Below are 23,777 nucleotides of genomic sequence, written 5' to 3' on the forward strand. Positions count from 1 at the left end.
ATGTCTGAGAAAAAAAGAGAGGTCAAACAAGTCTGGGGAAATTGTGATATGTACATGCACATTAGTATATTAAAGGCATTGAGAAGTCCCAAAATATACAAACCTGTTTAACTGAACACTTTCAAACCTATTCAACTGTAAACCCTTTTTATTTATGCACTATCCTATCATCACTAAAAAAAGAACATTTAAAAACTATAAGCAATAGGCCAGGCACGGTGGCTCATGCCTATAATCCCAGCACTTTGGGAGGCCAAGGCAGGTGGATCACCTGAGTTTAGGAGTTCAAGACCAGTTTGGCCAACACGGTGAAACCCTGTCTCTACTAATAATACAAAAAAATGAGCCAGGCATGGTGGTGCACACCTGTAATCCCAGCTACTTGGGAGGCTGAGGCAGGAGAATCACTTGACCCTAGAAGGCAGAGGTTGCAGTGAACCAAGATTGCACCATTGCATTCCAGCCTGGGCGACAAGAGCGAAACTCCGTCTCAAACAAACAAACAAACAACAACAAAATCTATGAATCTATGAGCATTATTAGCACAGATAACACTACAGTCTACAAATTAGGACTGAAAAAAGGAAAAACAGACATTAAAATTTTAAATGCATTAAAAATATAACAGATGCTACCAGTTTAGTCCAACAGGTAAAACCACCCACCTAAGATAAATGAAGCCTCAAATATCATTAAAAAAAGGCATTTTCCCATAAAATAGTTCTAAATGTTTGAAATTGCAATCTGTAAAATAATTTAAGACTCAGGAGACATCAATTCTAAGTATAAATTTCGCTTCCAAGCATCTATACAAACACTTAAATTCTGAGTCTTGGTTTCCTAATTTGTCCCATCAACTTACACAGGTTTGAATGCAAGCTTTATCACTAATTAGCTGCCTGACACTGAGCAAATTACTTAACCATTCTCTGTCTCCATTTCTTCATCTGAAAAAAAAGGGGGCGTGGGAGGGCCTAAAGTAACTTCTTCATGAATATGTTGTAAAGATTTTGAGATATTATATGTGAAGTGATTACCCCTGTGCCTCACTAGAATGAATATGTATAAATGGTGTCTGTTACAAACATGTATAAATTTTTTTGAATAATAACAAGGACAAAAATAATACACTGGAAAGCATATTTGAAAAATAACTTTACCGAATCAAAATATTATAATTGTTATTAATCTTTGTACCTGCAGCTTCTGAAATTCTTCTATTTCTTGTCTTGATCCTTCAGATCTCCTCTTTCTGTCTTCTTCTTGCTGAAGCTGGTGAGCCAATTGTAGATCACCAGAACACTGGACTCTATCCATGCCTGTTAGGTATTTTTAATGTTCAGAATAAAATAACTGTTGCAATCAAAGATTATTTATTATTTAATATATGTTTTTAAAATAGAGTAAATGCTGTTATTTGCCATTTATTCATGACTGTGATGATATGGAACTGAGTACAAATTTAGCAAAACTTAGAACTGCTTCGGTAAGGAATAACCTCCATCTAAATGACAACTAACAGTCACTGTTTTTTGTTTTTTGAGACGGAGTTTCGCTCTTATTGCCCAGGCTGGAGTACAATGGTGCGATCTCAGCTCACTGCAACCTCTGCCTGCCAGGTTCAAGTGATTCTCCTGCTGCAGCCTCCTGAGTAGCTGGGATTACAAGTGCCTGCCACCATGCCCAGCTAATTTTTCTATTTTTAGTAGAGACGGAGTTTTGCCATGTTGGTCAGCCTGGTCTCAAACTCCTAACCTCAGGTGATCCACCAGCCTCGGCCTCCCAAAGTGCTGAGATTACAGACGTGAGCTACCATGCCCAGCCTCACTAAGTGTTTAAAGCTGTGACAAGCACTTTTCATTAATTATATCATTTGATCTTTGTAACAATCTTATGAAGTAGCTATTATTATTTACTGAGGAAACCAGAATTTTAAAACGTTAAGTAACATCCTGCATTGATACTCCTTAACATAACTAAGGCAGATTGATTTTTCAAAGAAATACTAGGGGAGAAAAAGAAAATAATAAAGAGCATAAAAATACACATTTACAAAGTGCAGGTGTTAGATAATAATTTAATTACAGTTTGGCCCCCAAAAATGGTAAAACTTTGCAACATCTCATCCTGCATCTTCTCTACTCGGTGTCCCCCAGATCCATTTGTCAGTGGCTTCTGGCCACTATCTTGTCTCCTTAACCCCATGACCTGATGGTTTAATTATATCACTGACTATCCTTCCTTTCCTTTCAAAGTTCTCAGCTGCTGCTACATCTTCCTATTTGGTCACCCTTCCATTCTTGGGGATATACAAGTCACACTCAATGTTTAGTGTCCCCTGAGGTTATCTACAGTGATTTACTTAAACCATATCTTTTTCTTATTACCCACTATAGGTTTACACTGTAATATACGTGCTCATACAAAGCCTATCATAAATAAGAGTAAGAATTAGCAGACATTCAGAAACCACCAGAGCAGGGAACTTTTCCATCTTTGCCCCAACAATCTCATATTTGGCTTAGGGTGAGTGAGCAGTAACATTGTCCATGAACACCGATACTGGTACTAGGATTGTTGATACTGGACACTAAAGACCTCTGCCTTAACAGAAGCTATCTACGTACCTTAAAAAACTGAAATAGGGTAAAACACAATTGGTTTCTCTTGGGATCTACTTTTTATTTTCGTTCAGTGGGCTTCTAACATTCATATAGGATTTTTCCACTTCTAAGCCACCATAATGATTATTTAAACAATGCCACTATTAAAAAACATAGGGGAGAAAGGAAAACTTTTATAGAATCACAATAAAACCAGTAAGTCATTTAGAAGCTATTCAAGCAGCTCAAGATGCACTGAAAGATGTTTTGGTTATATAGTTCACATTCATTTGTAAAATTTTATGTGCCATATGGCAGTTTTCTAGTTCAACAATTTTCGCTGACCAAATACAATATTCAGATACTTCTAGCTGCTAAAGAAATGGCCTCAACTTGTAAATAAAACACTTTTAAAGGAAAAGATGTATTTTAAAATATTTTTTCCATATCACAAATCTAAAAATTAGATATGTGTCCTAGAAAGTAGAAATTAAATGATATTTTTATCTTCAAACATATAAACATACCTTGCTGAAAGCTGTTTTCTTCCAAATGCAAGTCAACATGTTCCTGAAGAATATGGTAATTTGTACATATGAGCCCACACATAGGACAATCATAGAGTGGTTGATCACAGTCTGTATCAGAGATATAATTAAGTTGTTTTTATTTTTTTATTTTAATTTTTTTTCTTTGCTTTTTTTTTTTTTTGAGACAGGGTCTCACTCTGTTGCCCAGGCTGGCGTGCAGTGGCACCATCACAGCTCACTGCAGCAATCCTCCCATCTCAGCCTCCCAAGTAGATGGGGCTAAAGGCATGCGCCACCACGCCCAGCTAATTTTTTTTTTTTAGAGATGAGATCTCACTATGTTGTCCAGGCTGGTCTCAAACTCCTGGACTCAAGTGATCCTTCTGCCTCAGCATCCCAAAGTGCTGGGATTACAGGCATGAGCCACCATGCCCAGCCAAGTTGGTTTTATTTTTATAACTTTTAGATTTTTTCACCCCATGTCAAAGACTGTCTACCACCTATTAACCTTATATAAGTAAAAGCTCTTTGTAGTGGATTTAAAAGCTATTTTTCTACTTCTAGGGTCGAGATAGAAGGCTGAGCATAGCACAAACCTCTCATACCACTCCAAAAAAAAAAGGAAATATTAATAATAAATATTCAGATCTGTAGTCAAAACAAGAGAAGCAGAAAGGAAAACCAAAGTGGTAAGTAGGGCCCAGTCTGGATATGGGTTTTTAGGACTAAATTCTCAGCACCCAACAGAGTGGTAAGGTGCTGAACTTAAACATCCAGCATAAAGCTGGGAATTGGGGTAATACTGTCTACACAGGAGCAGGAGATTAAAGAGCTGCATCCATCACATAGCACTGCAGGCAGACAGGTTTAGCTTGCCAAAAACAGAAATTGTTCCTCTATAAGACCAAGACCTAGCAGATAAGGGACATAGAAGAGGGACCCAGAATTGTGCATATACACAGAGTGAAAGCATAGAGCAATCTGTATATGTAAGGCCTGGTCTGAAAGCAGAGACTGTGAACAGCCAGTGTGAAGGAACCATGAAACTGCTTCACAGGGAAGGGATCATATAAAACTCCCATAACAGATGAACACTAAAATTTGAATTGCTAAACTCACTGGGGGCTGCAATGCCAAGAAAAACAGCTAAGAAATCTACAAACTGAAAAAGTTACCTGTGAAGAAATGGAGCTACAGTAATCCATAATAAACTGTAAAATAAGTATGTTCAAAATGCTTACTGAAATAAAGGAGGGAACTGAATCTTTGAAACCAGGACAGAAAGTTACTAAGAAAAAATAGAAAGATGAAGAAAATGAAAATATTAAGATGTAATCATTGGAATAAAAAATTCAATGGCAATGCTCAAGAGAAAATGAAGTATTAAGAAGTACTCAGAAAATATTTCCAAAAGCAGCAGTAAGAAATAATGGTATACAGCTTCCATAAGTAATGCTGGCAGATATAAGAGAAGTCTTTCAGCCAGTTCTCTACCATAAAATGCCTTAGAGCCAGAGCCAATGCCAAGGAGGCCTTTGCTTATCGCTTTGATCATCACACTACTGCAAGCCAATCCCTCCACCCCTTCTAGTTTTAAGTGATAACCAACCTTCCTCAACATTAGACCACACTACACCTCATATCCCGGTATACATTTTTTACCACCAGAATCTAAACTAAGCCTCAGAGGTTAGCCATCATCGTCCAATGGAGTCATCTAGGGCTGATGTAACCACCAACACTGTTGTGTCAATGAATCCAATCTAATTGTTCAGTGGCGGTGTCTTAACAATCTTTAAATATCTGAAGGACATCTGCTAATCTGACCCAAGCTATTACCCCTCCTATTCTCCCAATACCTACCACAATGCCCTCCAGAAATACCATCGGTCATCAGTCAGCTTCTCTATACACAAAATCTTTCTCTGGATATTCACTTCACCTTCTTGACTTAACAAAAATCTGGTTGGTTCATGACACCCCATTTTCTCTACAGCCCCCTAACACACAGGAAACTTTTCTTTCACAATTCAGGGCCCTAGAAGTAGAAGAGGCATCCCCTTTGCTCCCTTTCACCACTGTCAAACCTGTTTTAAGCCCCATTTTTGTAATAACTCATGTCACCATAATATGGCATCATCTACCTTTCTTAGTGCCTAATATTTTCTGAAGTCTTAGACACTCCTTTCATTTACTAAAAATGTTAACACCTGGATCAAAACCTTCTTTTCCTAGCCCCTATACTATGATCATTCTTAGCAACTTCAATATCCATAGAAATAGTTCTATGCCTTCATTTCCAACAATCTTTTCCTTTACCCTAATTTACCAACCGAATGACAAAAATTATACCCTTAATTTGTTATCACTAATAAGTGAATCTCTGAAATCTCAATTTCAAATATCACTCCCAAACACCTATCCTTCTACCTCACTTCTTTTAATTCTACCACTCTAAAAAGTGTTTGACCTAACTAAAACCTCCTATATAGAATATACAAACCCTATTTTTCTGTCATTCATTACCCCCCTCATGTTTTTCTTTACTTTCCAGCCCAGATTCCACGTATCTTCTCTATATGATAATCATTCCCTAAAAAACACCTGCAAATCCACCTGTTCCATTTACTATAATTGAACATTGGTTAAATCTAGCTATTTACCTATTTCACTTCTGTACTTCTAATGACAACAGGTCTTTTTTAAATGCAACTAAACATTCAGACTCCTAAGACTACCAAAATTCACCAGTTTACTGGTCCTGAGAAACTTACAGGAAACATTGTGTCAGCAAAGGATTGTCAGGCATTTTTCAATACACTTGTTTTTTTCCTTGCAGCAGTCCATAAATTTTCATTATTAGCAGATAATAAAATGATCTACTTAGAATACTCAAGGGAATTAATGTAGAATTATTAAAATTCGTTAACAGGCCAGACGCAGTGGCTCACACCTGCAATCCTAATGCTTTGGGAGGCTGAGGAAGGAAGACTGCTTGAGCACAGGAGTTCAAGACCAGCCTGAGTAACATAGCAGGACCTCATTTCTATTAAATATTAAAAAAAAAAAATTAGCTGGGCGTGGTGGTGCAGGCCTGTAGTCCCAGCACCTTGGGAGGCTGAGGCAGGAGAACCACTTGAGCCCAGGAGATCAAGGCTGCAGTGAGCCATGATCATGCCACTGAACTCCAGCCTGGGTGACATAGTAAGACCTTGTCTCAAAAAATATAAAATAAAATAATATTAGTAATAGTTGAATAAGACTAGATACCTCAACTATCTATAAAAATTGATAGTGCTTCTATAAAACTGCAAAAGTTTCTTAGATGAGAGGGAAAAAAATCTAATTTACAAAAGCAACAGAAACTATAAACTATACAGAAATAAAGCTAACACAAATGTGCAATGAAAAAACAACACAAGCCTGGGCGCGGTGGCTTACGCCTGTAATCCCAGCATTTTGGGGGGCTGAGGTAGGTGGATCATCTGAGGTTAGGAGTTCCAGACCAGCCTGGCCAACATGGCGAAACCCTGTCTCTACTAAAAGTACAAAAATTAACTGGGCCTGGTGGTGGGCACTGGTAATCCCAGCTACTCGGGAGGCTGAGACAGGAGAATTGCTTGAACCTGGGAGGCAGAGGTTGCAGTGAGCAGAGATCGTGCCATTGCACTCCAGCCTGGGTGACAGGGCAAAAATCCATCAAAAAAACACACACATGCACACACACAAAATTGTATTAAAGGATACAAAAGATGACCTGAATTAATGGGGAGATGTACTTTGATCTAATTTAAAACAAAATGACAACAGAGTTTTTATGAAACTTGATAATATGGCTTTAAAACTCAAAGAAAAGAAAGAATGAGAAGGTCTAAGTTGATGATGAAAATGAAGAACGAGGGAAAAACTGTCCTATCTGATGTTGATGACATTTTACAAAATAGCTATTAAAGTGGTGGTGTAATAAGGGAACAAAAGTCACATAGATAAATACAGCAGAAGTAAGAGACCAGAAACTGGCCCACACAGATATGAAAATGTAATAAAAGACAGAAACCATATTATAAATCAGAGATATATCTGGTTTCTGTACAGGGAAAAACTAAAAATTAGATCCCAAGTTCACAAAATATACACATGTACACAAGTACAGACACACACACACACACAATCCAGAAAAAATTTTAAAAAGTGAAAATATAAAACATTAAAGTTTTTAGAATATATGAGAATACCTTTTTGAATTCAGAGTAAAGAATACTTTTTTAGACAATACATAGAAAACAAAAATAAAATTCAAATACTGCACAAAATTCAAGGATAAGCAACATCTTATGGAATACAGCTGAAGGATTAGTATTGAAAATATATTTTAAAAGCAACTGAAAAAAACTCAAAAAATATTTGACAATATACAGTGGAAAAATGCATGTAACTCAAGTGTACAAAAAATGTAATATGCAGTTCATAATAGAGGAAATTAAAATAACTATACAAAAAAAGATTGATTTCATAATCAGAGAAATGCATTAAAAAAGAATGTAGACACTGACTTCATACCTTTTACATAGAGTAATTCAAATGTATCACAGATCTAAATGTAAAATGCAAAACTATCAAACTTCTGGAAGTTGGCAAAGAGTTTTTAGACACACCAAAAGCATGATCCATGAAAGAAGAAATTGTCAAGTTGCACTTCATTAAAATTAAAAACTTCTACTTCATGAAAGACACTGTTAAAAGAATAAAAAGACAAGCCACAGACTAAGAGAAAATATTTGCAAAATACACATCCAAAAAAGAACTTGTATCCAAAATACAGAAAAATTTTTCTTTCTTTTTTTTTTTTTTTGGAGACAGGGTCTTACTCAGTCACCCAGAGTGGAGTGCAGTAGTGTGATCACGGCTCACTGCAGCCTCCACTTCCCAGGCTCAGGTGATCCTCCTATTTCAGCCTCCCAAATAGCTGGGGCTACAGACGCAAGCCACTAGGCCTGGCTAGTTTTTTGGTTTTTTTTTTTTTTTTTTTTTGAAGAGACGAGCTTTTGCCACATTGTCCAGGATCGTCTCGAACTCCTGGACTCAAGGGATCTGCCCACCTCGGACTCCCAACTTGCTGGGATTACAGGCATGAGCCACGACACCTGGCTCCACAAATTCTTAAAGTTCAACAATAAGAAAAAGACATAAGATCCTAAATGTGTACACACCAACAACAGAGTCTCAAAATACATGAAACAAAACCTGACAGAGCTGAAAGGAAAAATAGATAAATTTACAATTATAATCAGGGATTTCAACAACCCCTTCTCAAAAACTGATAGAACTACTAGACAGTACTACTATAGAAAACAAGCAAGGATATAAATAATCCGAACATAAACAACAGGATCTAGTGACATACATATAACATTACACCCAACAAAGCAGAATACACTTTTTTTTCCCAAGTATCCACAGAACATGACCAAGATAGCTCGTGTCTTGAGCCATAAAACAGGCCTCAACAAATTTAAAAGAACTGATATCACAGAGAGTTTGTTCTCCAATCATAACAGAATAATGGAGTCAAAATAGAACTCAATGCAAAGTCAGAGAGTCCAGGACAGTCCAGATGCTACTGGGTTAGTGACAATAAAAAGAATACCCTCTGGAAACTAGACAGAAAGTTCCAAAACTACTCTCAATGTAGCTGAAACATTTTATATCTGCATCAAAATTCTTTTCCATAATGTACTTTTATATTTCAGTAACAGCAAATGAAAAATGTTATAGACATAAAATGGATTTCAAAACACATCTGTAGTAAGCTGACTTACAAACCAACTTTTAAAATACCACATATTAAATTGAGGCTGTAAACTTATAATTTATAATGAAATGAAAACTTTACCTTCCAATGGAATGTCTAAAAGATTGGCATGCTTTGTTTTCACATGAGTTTCCATATCTTCACTGTGCTCCTCTATTTTTCCACAGAATGGACATTCAGGAGGACTGTATGTTGTTTCATAAACAGATCCTTTTATTTCGGTCAGGCTGGACTGTTTTTCCCTACTTTTCAGGAATTTTCTAGATTCAGTTAAGTTCTCTGAATAGAAGCCTTCATGTTTTAAAGTACTATCTTTAGTCAGGTTTTGAGCTGAATTTTTTGGATGATTAGATGCACAACCTGAAAGAATACTTGAATTAACTTCCATTCCACACTGTAGGGTGTTGTCTTTCTTGTTATCTGAAGTTCCATATTGTACTGTATTTATCCTCTCAAAGTTTCTTTCAAGTGTATTCTGCTCAAAATGAGCTGTTTCGATATGAAAACACATTTCATCATAATTCACACCTGACAACTTGCAAAATGGACATATAATTTCACTTTCCATGTGAACAATTAGGTGAGCTTTCATGTCTGGTTCTGAGGTTACTGTTTCACCACAAATATCACAGGAAAGCATGGTATTGACAAGTAGCTAGAAAAGAACATAACATTAGGTTTCAAAGATTTGAAGAAAAAATGTGTTTCATAAAATGATTTGAGACAATTACTTGGTCTTTAACGCTGGATTATTTTGATGAAGAAGTTTTCAATGTACTTACTGTTCCTCAAATACAAAAACTTATTTATAAATATCAACCAAAATTTCGTTAATTTTTTTTTAAAAAAAGGCAATAATAATGAATACAAGTAATTTTAAAAATAAAATATTTCAAAAAATGTCTCTGGCCCAAGGTGGAGAAAAAATAACGTTTAAAAAATTGTCCAGGTAAGATAAATCAGGTAAGAAAAAAATGAAGAGAAGAAACCTATTTATCAACTGATATATCTAAATACTGAATACTGAAGCTGATTATATTGAGGAGGTAAATAAACACATCTTACAAGTAGAGTTTAACACTGTAAACTTAGAGTCTTACATGTATCAAGTGCTATTTAAGTGCTATTATTGTAATTTAAGTACTATTATTATCGCTCTACACATAAAGAAATTATGGCTCAGGTCACCACAAGCAGAAAAAGGTGGAAGCCAAAATGCCAACCCCGTCGTGCTCCACAGCCTGTACTCTCAGCCCCAAGAATAAAAGCAGAAGTGGTATAGTAGAAAAAAGCACTTATTCCAGAGTCAAGAGAACTGGGTAATAATTTCAGATTCATCATTTTGGGTAAGGAATCTCATCTCTCTGAGGTTCAGTCAAAGACTACTGTAAAATCCAAAGGTAGTTATTTTTGGATTTTATGGACAAATAAAGTACTGACTACTGACATAAAAGTGTTAAAAAATAATTTTAAAAAAAGCAATCACTTCGCCACCACCTTCCTACTACAGGTCATCGTTCAGCTAAAGACTATTTAAAATCAAACAGGAAAAGAAAAGTAATGACACTATCACTTCATTTAAATAAATTTACCTTTAAAATACCTCCCTACATTGTCCTTATTTTCTTCATTTCTCTCCAGACAAATGGATACAGTCTCTGATTTTAGAAGGCAGTTCTCCCGACCCCCCAGTGGGATTAATGTCACACCCGGAGTTTCTTCTTTTCCAGTGGCTGGGACACAGTCAGACACAGAATGATGAACTTGGACATGGACTCAGATTAAGCGGGTAAGAGACAAGAGGGTACCCAGGTGCCTCAGAGGAAGCGAGTGAGAGGCATGAAGGACCCAGTGCCAAGCTAGGTACGTGGTGGGTGAGGTCAGAAGACCGCAAGGCCGAGTCTCCCAAACGTTCCGCGCCAAAGGCACAAGCCAGGCACACGAAACTAGCAGGCACTAACTGGGTCAAAGCTTTGGGCCTGGGGAATAAGGGAGGGGACCATCAATTCTTACCGGCCCAGAGGCCAGCAGCTGCCACACTGAGCTCCGCTAGGCTTCCCCTTTGGGCCTCGCTGGCAGACGAGCGCGTGCGCGGCGTCCAATACCTCTCCTGGCCTGATGACTGAGGCCAGGCCTTCCCAATACGCAGAGTTTCACAGTTAACCGAGGAAAGAATTAGGAACTTCCAACACCTTGGCCCTCAGTACCTCATTCAAAAGCACTTCCTTACTCCCACGGAAAAGAAGTAATCCCAGAATGCGCCGCTCCACGCCGGTCTCTATGCAGTGCATTCTGGGAGATGTAGTCTTTTTTTTTTTTTTTTTTTTTGAGACGGAGTCTCGCTCTGCTGCCCAGGCTGGAGGGCAGTGCGCGATCTCGGCTCACTGCAAGCTCCGCCTCCCGGGTTCACGCCATTCTCCTGCCTCAGCCTCCCGAGTAGCTGGGACTACAGGCGCCCGCCACCATGCCTGGCTAATTTTTTGTATTTTTAGTAGAGACGGGGTTTCACCGTGTTAGCCAGGATGGTCTCGATCTCCTGAGAGATGTAGTCATTTTTGCATTCCTCCCATTTCCGAGTTTTTCCTTCTCCCATCGAGTTTCCTGCCACTTAATTGCTAGGAGAGAAAACCGGGCTCTGAGGTCATTCATACTTAATCTGAATGAGTTCACAGGGCAGGTCCTGGGGCAAATAGCAGTCTACACTAGGGCCTGCCGAGTAGCACTCTATTTTAGTATCAATAAAGGGTTTATAATGCTGCTAGGTATCAAGCTCCCAGCTATGCACCGAAGGTAGAGGATACCAGGTTCTTTCCTCAAGGTTACAAGATAACAAATATCTTGGTTTGTATGTATGTATGTATGTGTATATATATATATTTTGAGACGGAGTCTTGCTCTGTCGCCCAGGCTGGAGTGCAGTGGTGCCATCTCTGCTCACTGCAAGCTCCACCTCCCGGGTTCACGCCATTCTCCTGCCTCAGCCTCCCAAGTAGCTGGGACTACAGGCGCCCGCCACCACGTCTGGCTAATTTTTTGTATTTTTAGTAGAGATGGGGTTTCACCGTGTTATCCTGGATGGTCTCGATCTCCTGACCTCGTGATCCGCCCCCCCTCGGCCTCCCAAAGTGCTGGGATTACAAGCGTGAGCCACCGTGCCCGGCCGTATGTATGTATTTTTAGAGAGGGGGACTCTTTCTGTCACCCAGGCCAGAGCACAGTGGCTAAAATAGCTCACCGCAGCCTTGAACTCCTGGCCTCAAATGATCCTCCCATCTCGGCCTCCCAAAGTGTGAGCCACCATGTTAGCCCAAAATCACAAATATCTTGTCATTCAGGCTTTATTTCATTCAACAAATATTTAAAGAGTGTCTATTAGAAAGGCGTTTTGCTTGGAACAGGAGCTGCAGCAGTAATCAAAATACACAAAATTCAGGATTTTTGAGGCTTACATGCTGGTGAGGTAGAGGAAATAAAAAGTAAATTAACTGATCATGATAAGTGCTATGAAGAAAATAAAACTGGATTGGCCAGGCTCAGTGGCTCACATATGTAATCCCAGCACTTTGGGAGGCCGAAGCGGGCAGATCATTTGAGGTCAGGAGTTCAAGACCAGCCTGGCCAACATGGTGAAAGCCCGTCTCTACTAGAAATACAAAAATTAGCTGGGCGTGGTGGCAGGTGCCTGTAATCCCAGCTACTCGGGAGGCTGAGGCAGGAGAATTGCTTGAACCCGGGAGGCGTAGGTTGCAGCGAGCTGAGATCGTGCCACTACACTCCAGCCTGAGTGACAGAGCAATAGATTTTTGAGACTGAGTCTCAAAAAAAAAAAAAAAAGAAAGAAAGAAAGAAAAGAAAACTGGATTATAGAGATACTAATGTTTAGAAAAGGTCTTGATGAAGGGTTGAGTGTGCTGATGAACAAACCTTACACCAACAGGGGAAATAGCATTTCAGACAGATAAAATAACAAGAACGAAGGCCTAAGGCTGGAGCAAAAAGAACACTTTTTGACCAGAGCATAATGTGGTAAGGAGAAAAATGATTACAAGATGAGGTTAGGGTTGTAGACAGGGGCCAAATCATGTAGGACCTGGTAGAAAACTAGTGAGGTATTTAAATAGGAGGGTGATGTTATCTGATGATAAATAGTATGTTTTTAAAAATTGGCTAGGGGCGGTGGCTCACGCCTGTAATCCCAACACTTTGGGAGGCAGAGGCGGGCAGATCGCATGAGCCCAGGAATTCCAGACCAGCCTGGGCAACATGGAGAAACCCGTCTCAACCAAAAAAATACAAAAATTAGCTGGGCGTGGTGATGTGGCCTGTAATTCTAGCTACTCGGGAGACTGAGGTGGGAGGATCACCTGAACCCCAGGAGGTTGAGGCTGCAGTGAGCCATAATGGCACCATTGCACTCCAATCTGGGCGACAGAATGAGAACCTGTCTCAAAAAAAAAAAATCGTTCTGGAAATTTGTGGACAAACATGGAAGATTAAACATGTAAATTTATATTTCTCTGCCTCTCAAAATCTATTAAAATGATAGGAGGAAAATAAAAATAATACTACTAACATCTAATGAGATTTTACAAAACTTTGAAAGCTAAAAAAAGATGAATGATTAATAACGAACTTAACTCAGAACAGATGTCAACAAAAACCAAGTCAAGTCATACTGTCTTGACTTGTATGGGTTTCTGCTTGCCCAGCACAGCAGCTGGGGTCTGCTTGCCCAGCACAGCACAGCCAAACACTGACACTGGGATAGCAGCAAGAGAAAGTTGAGGCATTTATTGTAGGGCACCAAGCAAGGAGAATTGAGTAGCTCATGCTTAAGACCTGAACTCCCACATTGCTTACAGGTAAGAGTTTTTAAAGGTGAGGAGGCAGAGGTTACAGGCGACGTCATAAATCAATACACGGAAGCTATACGTTGGTTTGATTTTAAAAGGCTGGACATCTTGAAGTGGTTCGGGGCACAGGTTACAGGTGGATTCAAAGATTTTCTGACGTTTGATTTGCTAAGGAGGCAAAGCTTTGTCTAAAAATTTGGGATCAGCAGAAAAGAATATTAGCTCTCGCTCAGGGGTGTGATCTCCTCCAGGCCCCTCAGGAAGAAATTTAGAACAAAGAACAGCGATCAGGATTTAGTCTTCAGTTTCCCATTATCAGGGGTCAAATCATGTTGGACAGTAGATCTGTTTGGTGGGGGATCTGGGTTTCTGGAAAACAACACAGGGACATATGTTAAAATGTTATCTTAAGTTTCTATAGGGAATAAAACATCTCCTGACTTTTTTGGGCCAATGTTTTAAGCTACTATTACCTTTTGTTTATCAAATTGCTCATTTATTTCTCAGCGCTAGCTAGGTTCCTGGAATTTTCCTTGAAGGAACTCAATATTTTCCTTTATTTCCATGCTTGGGGGTTGCCCACGGGCCCCTAAGTAGGGTCCCTACTCCATCTTAATACACTCCTCCTTCCCAGAAATCTGAAAATTCCAGAAATTAAACACAAGATACTTCTAAAAATGATGGTGACATTTGGAACTAAATAAAGGATCATTTTACTGAAAGTCTGAATAAGGAACAGTTAGAACTCCAACTCTAGATTTTCTCCATCACTAGTGTGATGGTTAATTTCTCCTGAAACATTATTTCTTATTATTTCCCAGGAAGCTCCCGCCAAATGAGGGAAGAAGCAAAGAAAGTGGAAGGTATGGGGCCAGGCATGGTGGCTTACACCTGTAATCCTACACTTTGGGAAGCCGAGGCAGACAGATTGCTTGAGCTCAGGAGTTTGAGACCAGCCTGGGCAATATGGTGAAACCCCGTCACTACCAACTTGACTGAATTGAGGGATGCCTAGATGGCTGGTGAAGCATTGTTTCTAGCTGTATCTGTGAGGGTGTTTCCAGAGGAGATTGACCTGTGAGTCAGTGGACTGAGAGAGGAAGACCTACCCTCAGTGTGGCAAGCACCATACAGTCAGCTGAGGGCTAGGCTGGGGCAAACAGGAAAGAAAGGGAATTCTCTCTCTTTGCTCTCTCCCTTCTGGAACAAGACACCTTTTTCCTTCCTGCTTTTGGACATCAGATTGCACCATATTCAGCTTTTAGGCACTGGGATTCGCACGAGTGGCTTCCCAGGAACTCTTGGGCTTTTAGCCTCAGAGTGGGGGCCAAACCCTCTGCTTCCCTGGTTCTGAGGCTGCTGGGACTGAGCCACATTACCAGTTTCTCTGGTGCTCTAGCTTGCAAGATGGCCTGTTGTGGGACTTCCACCTCTGTGATCATGTGTCAATTCCCTAATAAATTGCCTCTCGTATATAGTATTGGTTATGTCTCTCTGAAGAACTCTAATACAGCTAGGTTGCCATGAGACTCCTCTTTCCCTTCCAGATAGAAGACTACAGATTTAGTTCATGAAGAAAACGAACCAAAAAAAACAACTATGAACCCTATCCTAGGGGGTTCAAAGGCTTGACCCTATCCTTAGGGTAAAGGCACTGAACTGAAAATGGGAAATAGGGAAGGCTAAATACTAAATTATGAACCTCTTGCTCCTTTTCCCCCATCACATCTTGATATGTGATTTCTGCCTCCAAGGCAGGAGGTTGGAAAATTCCTCCCCAGAGAAATCAATTGTCCCAAGAGAAAGACCTAACAGATGTCAACTTTTAGGAAGTTATCCAATGATACAACCAGGTCCCTATTTTACCACTCTGTGGGAAGGCTGCCAATTGGTGAATAAACAAGCCCCACTGACGCACAGTGTATAGAAGGTTTCTTTAATGTCTTATTCTTAAATATGAATAGATACTCAAGGGTTCCAGGCATTTGAGTACAGCCTATGGCAAGTAAGATGGAGAGCTAAACAATAATCATAATTTAAAAAGTAAGCTCTGAAGAAACAAAGAAAGAGAAAAAAATTTCAATGGAAACCACAATTAATATCCTCAGATAGATAAGAAAATGTATTGAATCTCTAAATCCAAAATAGGAAATAGCTGTTGGGATTTAAAATATTGCATACTTTAAAATACACATATTAATAGAGGCCTGGAAGATAAAGCCCAAGAAATTTCTCAGAAAACAGAACAAAAAGAACAAGGGATAGAAAAACAGGAAAGGAAAATAATCAAATGAGAAATTGGATTCTACATCCAACTAATAAGAGATACAGAGAGGAATAACAACAAAAACAATGGAAAATTAGTTATCAATGAAATGACATGATAATTCATGACTTAATAATAATTTCTCCTGAAACATTATTTCTTATTATTTCCCAGGAAGCTCCCACCAAAATGAGGGAAGAAGCAAAGAAAGTGGAAGGTATGGGGCCGGGCATGGTGGCTCACACCTGTAATCCTAGCACTTTGGGAGGCCGAGGCAGGCGGATTGCTTGAGCTTAGGAGTTTGAGACCAGCCTGGGCAATATGGTGAAACCCCGTCACTACCAAAAATACAAAAAATTATCCGGACGTGGTGACGTGTGCCTGTGGTCCTAGTTACTGAGGAGGCTGAGGTTGGAGGATCATTTGAGCCCAGAAGGCAGAGGTTGCAGTGATCCGAGATCACACCACTGCACTCTAGCCTGGGTGACAGATTGAGACCCCATCTCAAAAAAAAAAAAAAAAAAAAGAAAAGAAAAAAAGAAAGTAGAAGGTATGGAATTCCATAAAAAACTCTACCAAGATGAGAGAGAACAGACAGGAATGAAGGCAGAAAGGAAGAAAAAGAAAGGGAGGGAGGGACGAAAGAGGCAACTGACAGATCACTTCATGTTTATGACCATACTGAGAGAAATATATTCTGTTAAGCAGAATAGTGTCCCTCAAAGATGTTTATGTCCTGGCCAGGCATGGTGGCTCACACGTGTAATCCCAGCACTTTGAAAGGCCAAGGTGGGAGGATTGTTTAAGGCTAGGAGTTGGTGACTAGCCTGGCCAACATAGTGAGACCCGCCCCCCCGTCTCTAATATTAAATTTTTTTAAAAGATTCTATTTCCTTATTAACAGAACTTGTGAATATCTTACTTTTCATGGCAAAAGGAATTTGTAGATGTGATTAAGGATCTTGACAAGAGGGGTTTATCTAGGTAGGCACAATGTAATCACAAGGGTCCTCATGAGAGGGAGACAGATAGGAAGGTCAGTCTTAGAAAAGGAGATGCGATAACAGAAACAGAGGTCAGAGAGATGTAATTGCTGAAAGGGGTCCAGAAGCCAAGGAATGTAGGTAGCTTCAAGGAACTGGAAAAGGCAAGGAAATGGATTCTCCCCTATAGGCTCCAGAAGAAACACAACTTTGCTGACACCTTGATTTTAGCCCAGTGAGACCCATTTTGGACTTCTGACCTCTAAAAGTGTAAGATAATACATTTATGTTATTTTAAGTCAGCAAGTTTGTGGTAATTGGTTAGAGCAGCAACAGGAAACTAATACAGATCTCCCGCAGTGTGTTTGAAGATGAGTTAGTGATGAGTAGTTAGAAAATTAAGCAAATGATAATGACAGAAAACAGGTAATTAATTTTAGAACAATAAAAAACTATACAAGGAATGTAATTTTTACATAAAAATTTAAATATTGATTTAACCAAAATAATTTTGATAGAACTATATTGGAGGATGTGCGATCAGGAAGTATGTGTAAATGTGTATGTTGGGAGGTTAGTGCAGTTATGAGTAATAAATTCTCATTTTACATCTATAACAATAGAAAATGTCTATGACTTTACAAATTAAGAAATAGCAGTGTATGATTTTAAAATATTTAATTAGAAAAGAGATACCAATAAGAATACCTAAACAAGTTGAAAATAGTAGCTTCTGGGGAGCGGCATCTGGGGATGGTCAGGTGGGAAGTGTTAATTTTCATGATAAACTTATTATTGGACCCTTTAAATGATATATTTGTATTATTTGATTACAATAAATAAAAATTTAATTGTAAATTACTACACCTTCTGGACAGGGAATAGATTATAAAGGAGTCAAGGTAGATACAGATTGCTTAATTAGGATACTACTGCAGTTTATGAAATAAATGATGGAATGCTAGAAGAAGTGTCAGTAGAGATGGACTAGGTGTAGATGTGGACTATTTTGGAGCTAGAAGCGAAAGACAGGAGGCACTGGTAAGGGAAAGGTAAAGAATGATTCATAAGTTTTTTAACTGGAGTTTCTGGCTGCATAGTTGTATCATTACAGAGATAAAGAGGCCTGAGAAAGAAATAAAGCGGAATGGGATAGAATAAAAAAATCTGTTTTGGCTTATTAAATTTGAGATGCCCATCAGACATCCAAATGGAGGTTTGATATATGAGTTTAGACCTCCAGGAAGAGGTCAGGGATGGAAATTTGAATTTGGGAGAAAGTGGTTTATAGGTAGATGGCTTTTAAAAATACAGGAGTATGTTGTATCACCTAGAGAGGCAATGCAGCAAAGTAAGAGGCCTGGCACCAACATTTATAGGTTGCTTAAAGGAGGAAGACTAAATAAGGAGGATGAGAAAGAGGAGGCATGAAGCTGAAAGAAGGCCATTCATTTCTTTGTCTTTGGAAAACTGAAAAAGTATGTGTGGTAGAACCTTTGGTACACTGCCCAAGTTCTGGTTCAGGACTAAAGGATTTTCTTCCCCCACTGATGAGGGCTCTAGGCCAAGTTCCACTTCAGAAACTGCACTCTGGTCAAAGGGAGCTGCTGCCTCACCCAAAATTAACCCTCCTCTCTGGATTTGACTCAGTGATATCCAAAGACTTCTTGATTCAGTGATAGAAACATGAGCCTCTAGCCTCAACAGTGACAATTCTGAAGGGCCATCCCAGCTTCTGCACTTCCTATAAGATTGTCCGAAGTCTCTGTTGCTAATAATGCAGCATAATTTATCTCTCTGTAGAATCCTGCTTCCTCACTCCTGTTATTATTCCCAAAGAGCACTCTGCAATAAATATCAGGTGGCAAATCTTGAATCTCAGTCTGTTTCCCTGTGTTCCGTGAAAGGGCTGTATATGCAAAGCAACTGCCAAATGTTGAAGGAGCCAAGAACCCAAAAAGGCAGAAAAATCAAGTTAATTGGTCTTGGGTGATTTATTAGGGGAACTTACAGACAGAAGCGTGGTCTTGGGTGGCCGCAAGACAGGTAGATCTCCATACCACTAAACCCAGGGCTAACCCTCTAAACCCAGGGCTTATATCTTAGGGAAAATATACGTACTCTGGAAGGAATGTTTAGGTGGCTACAGGTGTCACAGCCTGTGATTTCTGTAACAGCATCAAGGATTGTTTTGGAGGAAACTTACGGTGAATAGGTGTTCCTACTTAAAGAGTAATACATCAACTAGACATTTTGGGAGCATTCCTGGACTTGGGGTTAGTCAGAAATGCTAATGGCAGATTAGCATTTCAAATAAAGTCACTCTGTCCCCACATCCTGGATCAGACCTATCGATAGCAGCAAGGATACATGCTGTTGTGTGGAATGACTTGTGCTACAGAAGTGAGGGAAATTTAACAATAATTTACAACTTCAACAATTAGGATGGTCATGTGTCCCAGTTTGCCCAGGACAGTCATCCCAAAAAAGTTACTATTAGTACCCCATTCCACTATCAAAAATGTCCTGGTTAACACAAATTATATGATCCTGCTACTGATAACTTTGAGTCTTAATCTAGTTCTCATTAAGATAAACTACTTAGGTACGAATCACAGCTACTTCTTACTAGCCCTGTGACAGTGGAAAGTTTACTTACACATTCATCTGTGCCTAAGTGTCCCCTATCTCATGTTGTCATTGTAAAGTTAAGTATATCAAATTTTAATTTTGCAGTGATCAACAGGATCTCAGAAGAAGTATGTTCTTACTTTGATAACTTACCTGCTTCCTTATTCCATTTGGGCTGCCATAACAAAAATACCAAAAATGGGTTGACTTATAAACAGTAAACATTTACAGACAGTCCCCGACTTATGATGGTTTGACCTATGACATTCCAACTTTACAATGGTGCAAAAGTGATACACATTAATAATAAACCATACTTCAAATTTTGAATTTTGATTCAAAAATTCTTTATAACTTTATTCTGACATAGGCTTTGTGTTACATGACTTTGCCCAATTGTAGCCTAAGTGTTATGACTATGTTTACAGTAGTCTAGGATAAGCTATAAGGCTCAATAGGTTAGGTGTATTAAATGCATTTTTGACTTACAATATTTTTCAACTTACTGATGGGTTTATTGGGAAATAACCCCATTGTAAGTTGAGGATCATCTGTATTCCTCACAGTTTTGGAGGCCAGAAGTCCAAGATCAAGGCTCAGACAAATTTAGTGTCTGATGATAGCCGGCTTCCTCATAGACAGTACCTCTACCCTCACATAGTGGATAGGCAAGGCATTTCCTCTGACCTTGTTTTACAAGAGCACTAATCCCATCATTAGAACTCCATCCCCATGATGTAATCACCTCTCAAAGGCCCCACTTCTTAGTACCATCACTTTGAGGGTTAGGTTTCAACACATGAATTTGAGAGGGACAAACATATTCAGACCATAGCATCTGCTTAAGTAAAAAGAAATTGGTGAGCCAATGGGTTAGAACCCTTTCTTTTCCATCATGGCTTGTGGAGGAGGTAAGCTAATAGGGCAATACGCTCTCTACTGTTGAGGCAGCAGCTTTTGGGATAAAAGGACCACTGAGAAGTGGATTTTATTTTGACAGGCAGATTGGGAAAGATGCCATAGAAGGTCAGGTCTTGGTAGGAAGTTGCTGTGGTTGGCATTGCATACAACTAATGAAGTCAGCATCTTGATACCAATCCTATTCCTCCAGTTCTTTCCTGGATATGAAAAGCCGGGACCTAGACCCTGCTGAGCAGAGGTCTAAAAGACACCATTATCATCTCTTCTGCCATATCTATCCAGAGGGAAGGCATGTCCAGATAGCAGGAATCTTCTTCAGGAGTATAGAAACAAGTGCAGACCATCTAAATGAGAACAAGCAAAGCCAAATTTATTTGGAGCTTACAATAGCAAGGGAGTCAGCCATCATCACTTGCATTTGTCAGAGACTCAACGGCAGGCAGAGGAGTGAGAAAGCTTTAGAGTGGAAAAAAGGGAAAGCTTCAGGTATGCCAATTCAAGGCTGTTGGCATGGAGAAGCTGCAGGTGGGCTAACTAAAAGCAGGGCATCCTATGTAATTATTTAGGGGTGGGTAGATATTTGGCTCTCTCTAGCTGGCCTTGAGTTGGAAGCCCAGACAAAACTTAGAGAAGCTGTCAGTTATTAATCACGTCCTGGCCATTTGGGGTAGATTGCTACAAGGGTTATTGCTTGGCTTCCTGGACTGGCTGCTAAATATAGTAATCTGATTTCTTGGACTGGTTACTGGACATAGTAGGTTGCCTTCCTGGACTGGTTGTTGAAGGTTGTAGGTTAGTGTTCTATTTGTATATATTCTCTGGCCATTGTCTATTTGAATTCAGTCTCCCAGGACGGAGGAGTAGGGAGGAAATAAGAAAGGGATAGGGTGGCCAGGTGATTAAGGCAAATAAACTCCTATCAGTACTCCAATAGTCCTGTTGTCAGAGGCGTTTGAACCAGAGTGACTCCAACTTGAACAGGTGCTGGGTAAAACGAGGCTGAGACCTACTGAGCTGCATTCCCAGGAGGTTAGGCATTCTTAGTCACAGAAGATTGGAGGTCCACGCAAGATACAGGTCACAAAGACCCTGCTGATAAACAGGATGTCGTAAAGAAGACAGGCCAAACCCACCAAAACCAAGATGAAGACAAAAGTGACCTCTGGTCATCCTCACTTCTCATTATACGTGAATTATAATGCATTAGCATGCTGAAAGACACTCCCACCAGCACCATGACAGTTTACAAATGCCATGGCAACATCCAGAAGTCATACAGTCTAAAAGAGGGTAGAACCCTAAGTTCCAAAAATTGCCTGCCCCCTTCCTTGAAAACTCATGAATAATCCACCCCTTGTTTAACATATAATTAAGAAATAACTGGCTGGGCGCAGTGGCTCACGCCTGTAATCCCAGCACTTTGGGAGGCCGAGCCAGGAGGATCGCCAGGTCAGTAGATCGAGACCATCCTGGCTAACACGGTGAAACCCTGTCTCTACTAAAAATACAAAAAATGTCCAGCTACTCGGGAGGCTGAGGCAGGAGAATGGCGTGAACCCGGGAGGCGGAGCTTGCAGTGAGCCGAGATGGCGCCACTGCACTCCAGCCTGGGCGACAGAGCAAGACTCCGTGTCAAAACAAACAAACAAAAAACACACAAAAAAACTACATACTCAGTCCAGCAGCCCAAGCCACTGCTCTGCCTATGGAGTAGCCATTCTTTTGTTTCTTTACTTCTCTAATAAACTTGCTTTCACTTCACTATATGGACTCATGATTGGCAACGCTTTCTGGTAACACTGCCCAGGTTTCCTTTGTCAAGCATGCCTTTCTCAGCCCTACATACCCACAGTTAAATAATCCCTTCTCTCCTGTTTATTTTTCAACTATTGAAAATAGCAAACATCTTAAAACAATTTGTCTTCATGTTTTTCCTCTTAAAAAATTGCAAACGTCTTCTGGGCAGGATTTATGTATTGTTTATCTTATTTATTCTCTTCCTATTGCATCTGGAACACAGTCTGTTTTCAATACCGTTTGTTGAACTCCAGGGTAGATTACAGGGCTGTGTATTATAATCTACAGTACTTTAACTGAAGTTACTCGTTTATTGGTGACTACATTGCTGTCAAAAATACACTCATGTGGCTGGGTGTGGTGGCTCATGCCTGTAATCCCAACACTTTGGGAGGCTGAGGCGGGCGGATCAGGAGGTCAAGAGATCAAGACCATCCTGGCCAACACGGTGAAACCTGGTCTCTACTAAAAATACAAAATTAGCTGGGCGTGGTGGCGCATGCCTGTAGTCCCAGCTACTTGGGAGGCTGAGGCAGGAGAATCGCTTGAACCTGGGAGGCGGAGGTTGCAGTGAGCCGAGATCGCATCACTGCACTCCAGCCTGGTGACAGCGCGAGACTCCGTCTCAAAAAAACCCCCCAAAAACAGAAAAACAAAAACAAAAAACCGCAGATGTTATAGAATATAAAATTATAAATGACAAAAAGCTTGAAATAAAACGAGCAGAGCATATAAAAGTTAATGAAGCTGAAGAAAACGTGAGCTTCTCTGTACACTTAACAAGGCTGCGATTTTTACCAACTTTTTTGCACTGTTGTAGCCCCAATAATGTATCTAAAATGGTACTTGACACAGTTTATATCCTTAAGAATGTATGCATGCACGCACGCGTGAAGAATGAATGAATGAGGGGTCGTCCCTTTGCACACACGGAGGTCTACGGGCCGCAGAGTACCTACAGCATGGCCACCGCAAGTGCAACTAAAATCCAGGACTTGTCGCAGGCACAGGCTCCTCCTTCGGTGGGTGGGACGGCGGCGCGCACTTTCCCTACGCCCCACTGCTAGGATGTGCGGCCACCACTCCTCCTCCGCCGCCGCCGCCGCCGCCGCGTCGAGTGCAAGGGCTTCTGGGAGCCGAGCCTCGGGGTCTCGGAGAAGGGGCGCAGGTGGCCGCCATCTTGGATTGCGAACTGGGTCGCTACGCTTCACGCCAGGGGCGGAGTGGCGGCCCTTCTGTTACCCGCCACACACGTCGCCGCTGGGGACTGGGAAATCAGGGCATCGGAGAGTGCCACATTAATGGGTAAGTTGGAGTGAACAGGGGCTAGGTTGGGGGAGCCTCGGTTTTGGTCCCTTTGGGAACTACTAGTTCCTGGGGC

General features: G+C 40.2%; 2 protein-coding genes across 12 annotated transcripts in view; one reads left to right on the forward strand and one right to left on the reverse strand.

The window, feature by feature from the left end:
- Nucleotides 1-11,239, reverse strand: part of ZUP1 (zinc finger containing ubiquitin peptidase 1) — a 33,235-nt gene extending 21,996 nt beyond the window's left edge. Inside the window, exons 1-4 of one of the 8 annotated variants that reach the window (XM_518710.6) lie at nt 10,959-11,239; nt 9,027-9,600; nt 3,131-3,241; nt 1,198-1,319 (exon numbers count right to left, since the gene is read on the reverse strand). In XM_518710.6, the coding sequence (XP_518710.2) occupies nt 1,198-1,319; nt 3,131-3,241; nt 9,027-9,585 (792 nt within the window). In that variant the 5' untranslated portion in view covers nt 9,586-9,600; nt 10,959-11,239. Of the gene's footprint in view, nt 1-1,197; nt 1,320-3,130; nt 3,242-9,026; nt 9,601-10,537 lie in introns of all 8 variants that reach the window. The other 7 variants (XM_016956211.4, XM_054686203.2, XM_054686204.2 and 4 more) reach the window with 7 other exon arrangements.
- Nucleotides 11,240-23,480: 12,241 nt separating this feature from the next.
- Nucleotides 23,481-23,777, forward strand: part of KPNA5 (karyopherin subunit alpha 5) — a 60,715-nt gene continuing 60,418 nt past the window's right edge. Inside the window, exon 1 of one of the 4 annotated variants that reach the window (XM_518711.9) lies at nt 23,481-23,701. In XM_518711.9, coding sequence (XP_518711.3) covers nt 23,698-23,701 — 4 coding nt within the window. In that variant the 5' untranslated portion in view covers nt 23,481-23,697. The remainder of the gene's footprint in view (nt 23,702-23,777) is intronic. The other 3 variants (XM_063813377.1, XM_009451885.5, XM_009451888.5) reach the window with 3 other exon arrangements.

This window comes from Pan troglodytes, chromosome 5 (assembly GCF_028858775.2).
Source record: "Pan troglodytes isolate AG18354 chromosome 5, NHGRI_mPanTro3-v2.0_pri, whole genome shotgun sequence".
Taxonomy (NCBI): domain Eukaryota; kingdom Metazoa; phylum Chordata; class Mammalia; order Primates; family Hominidae; genus Pan; species Pan troglodytes.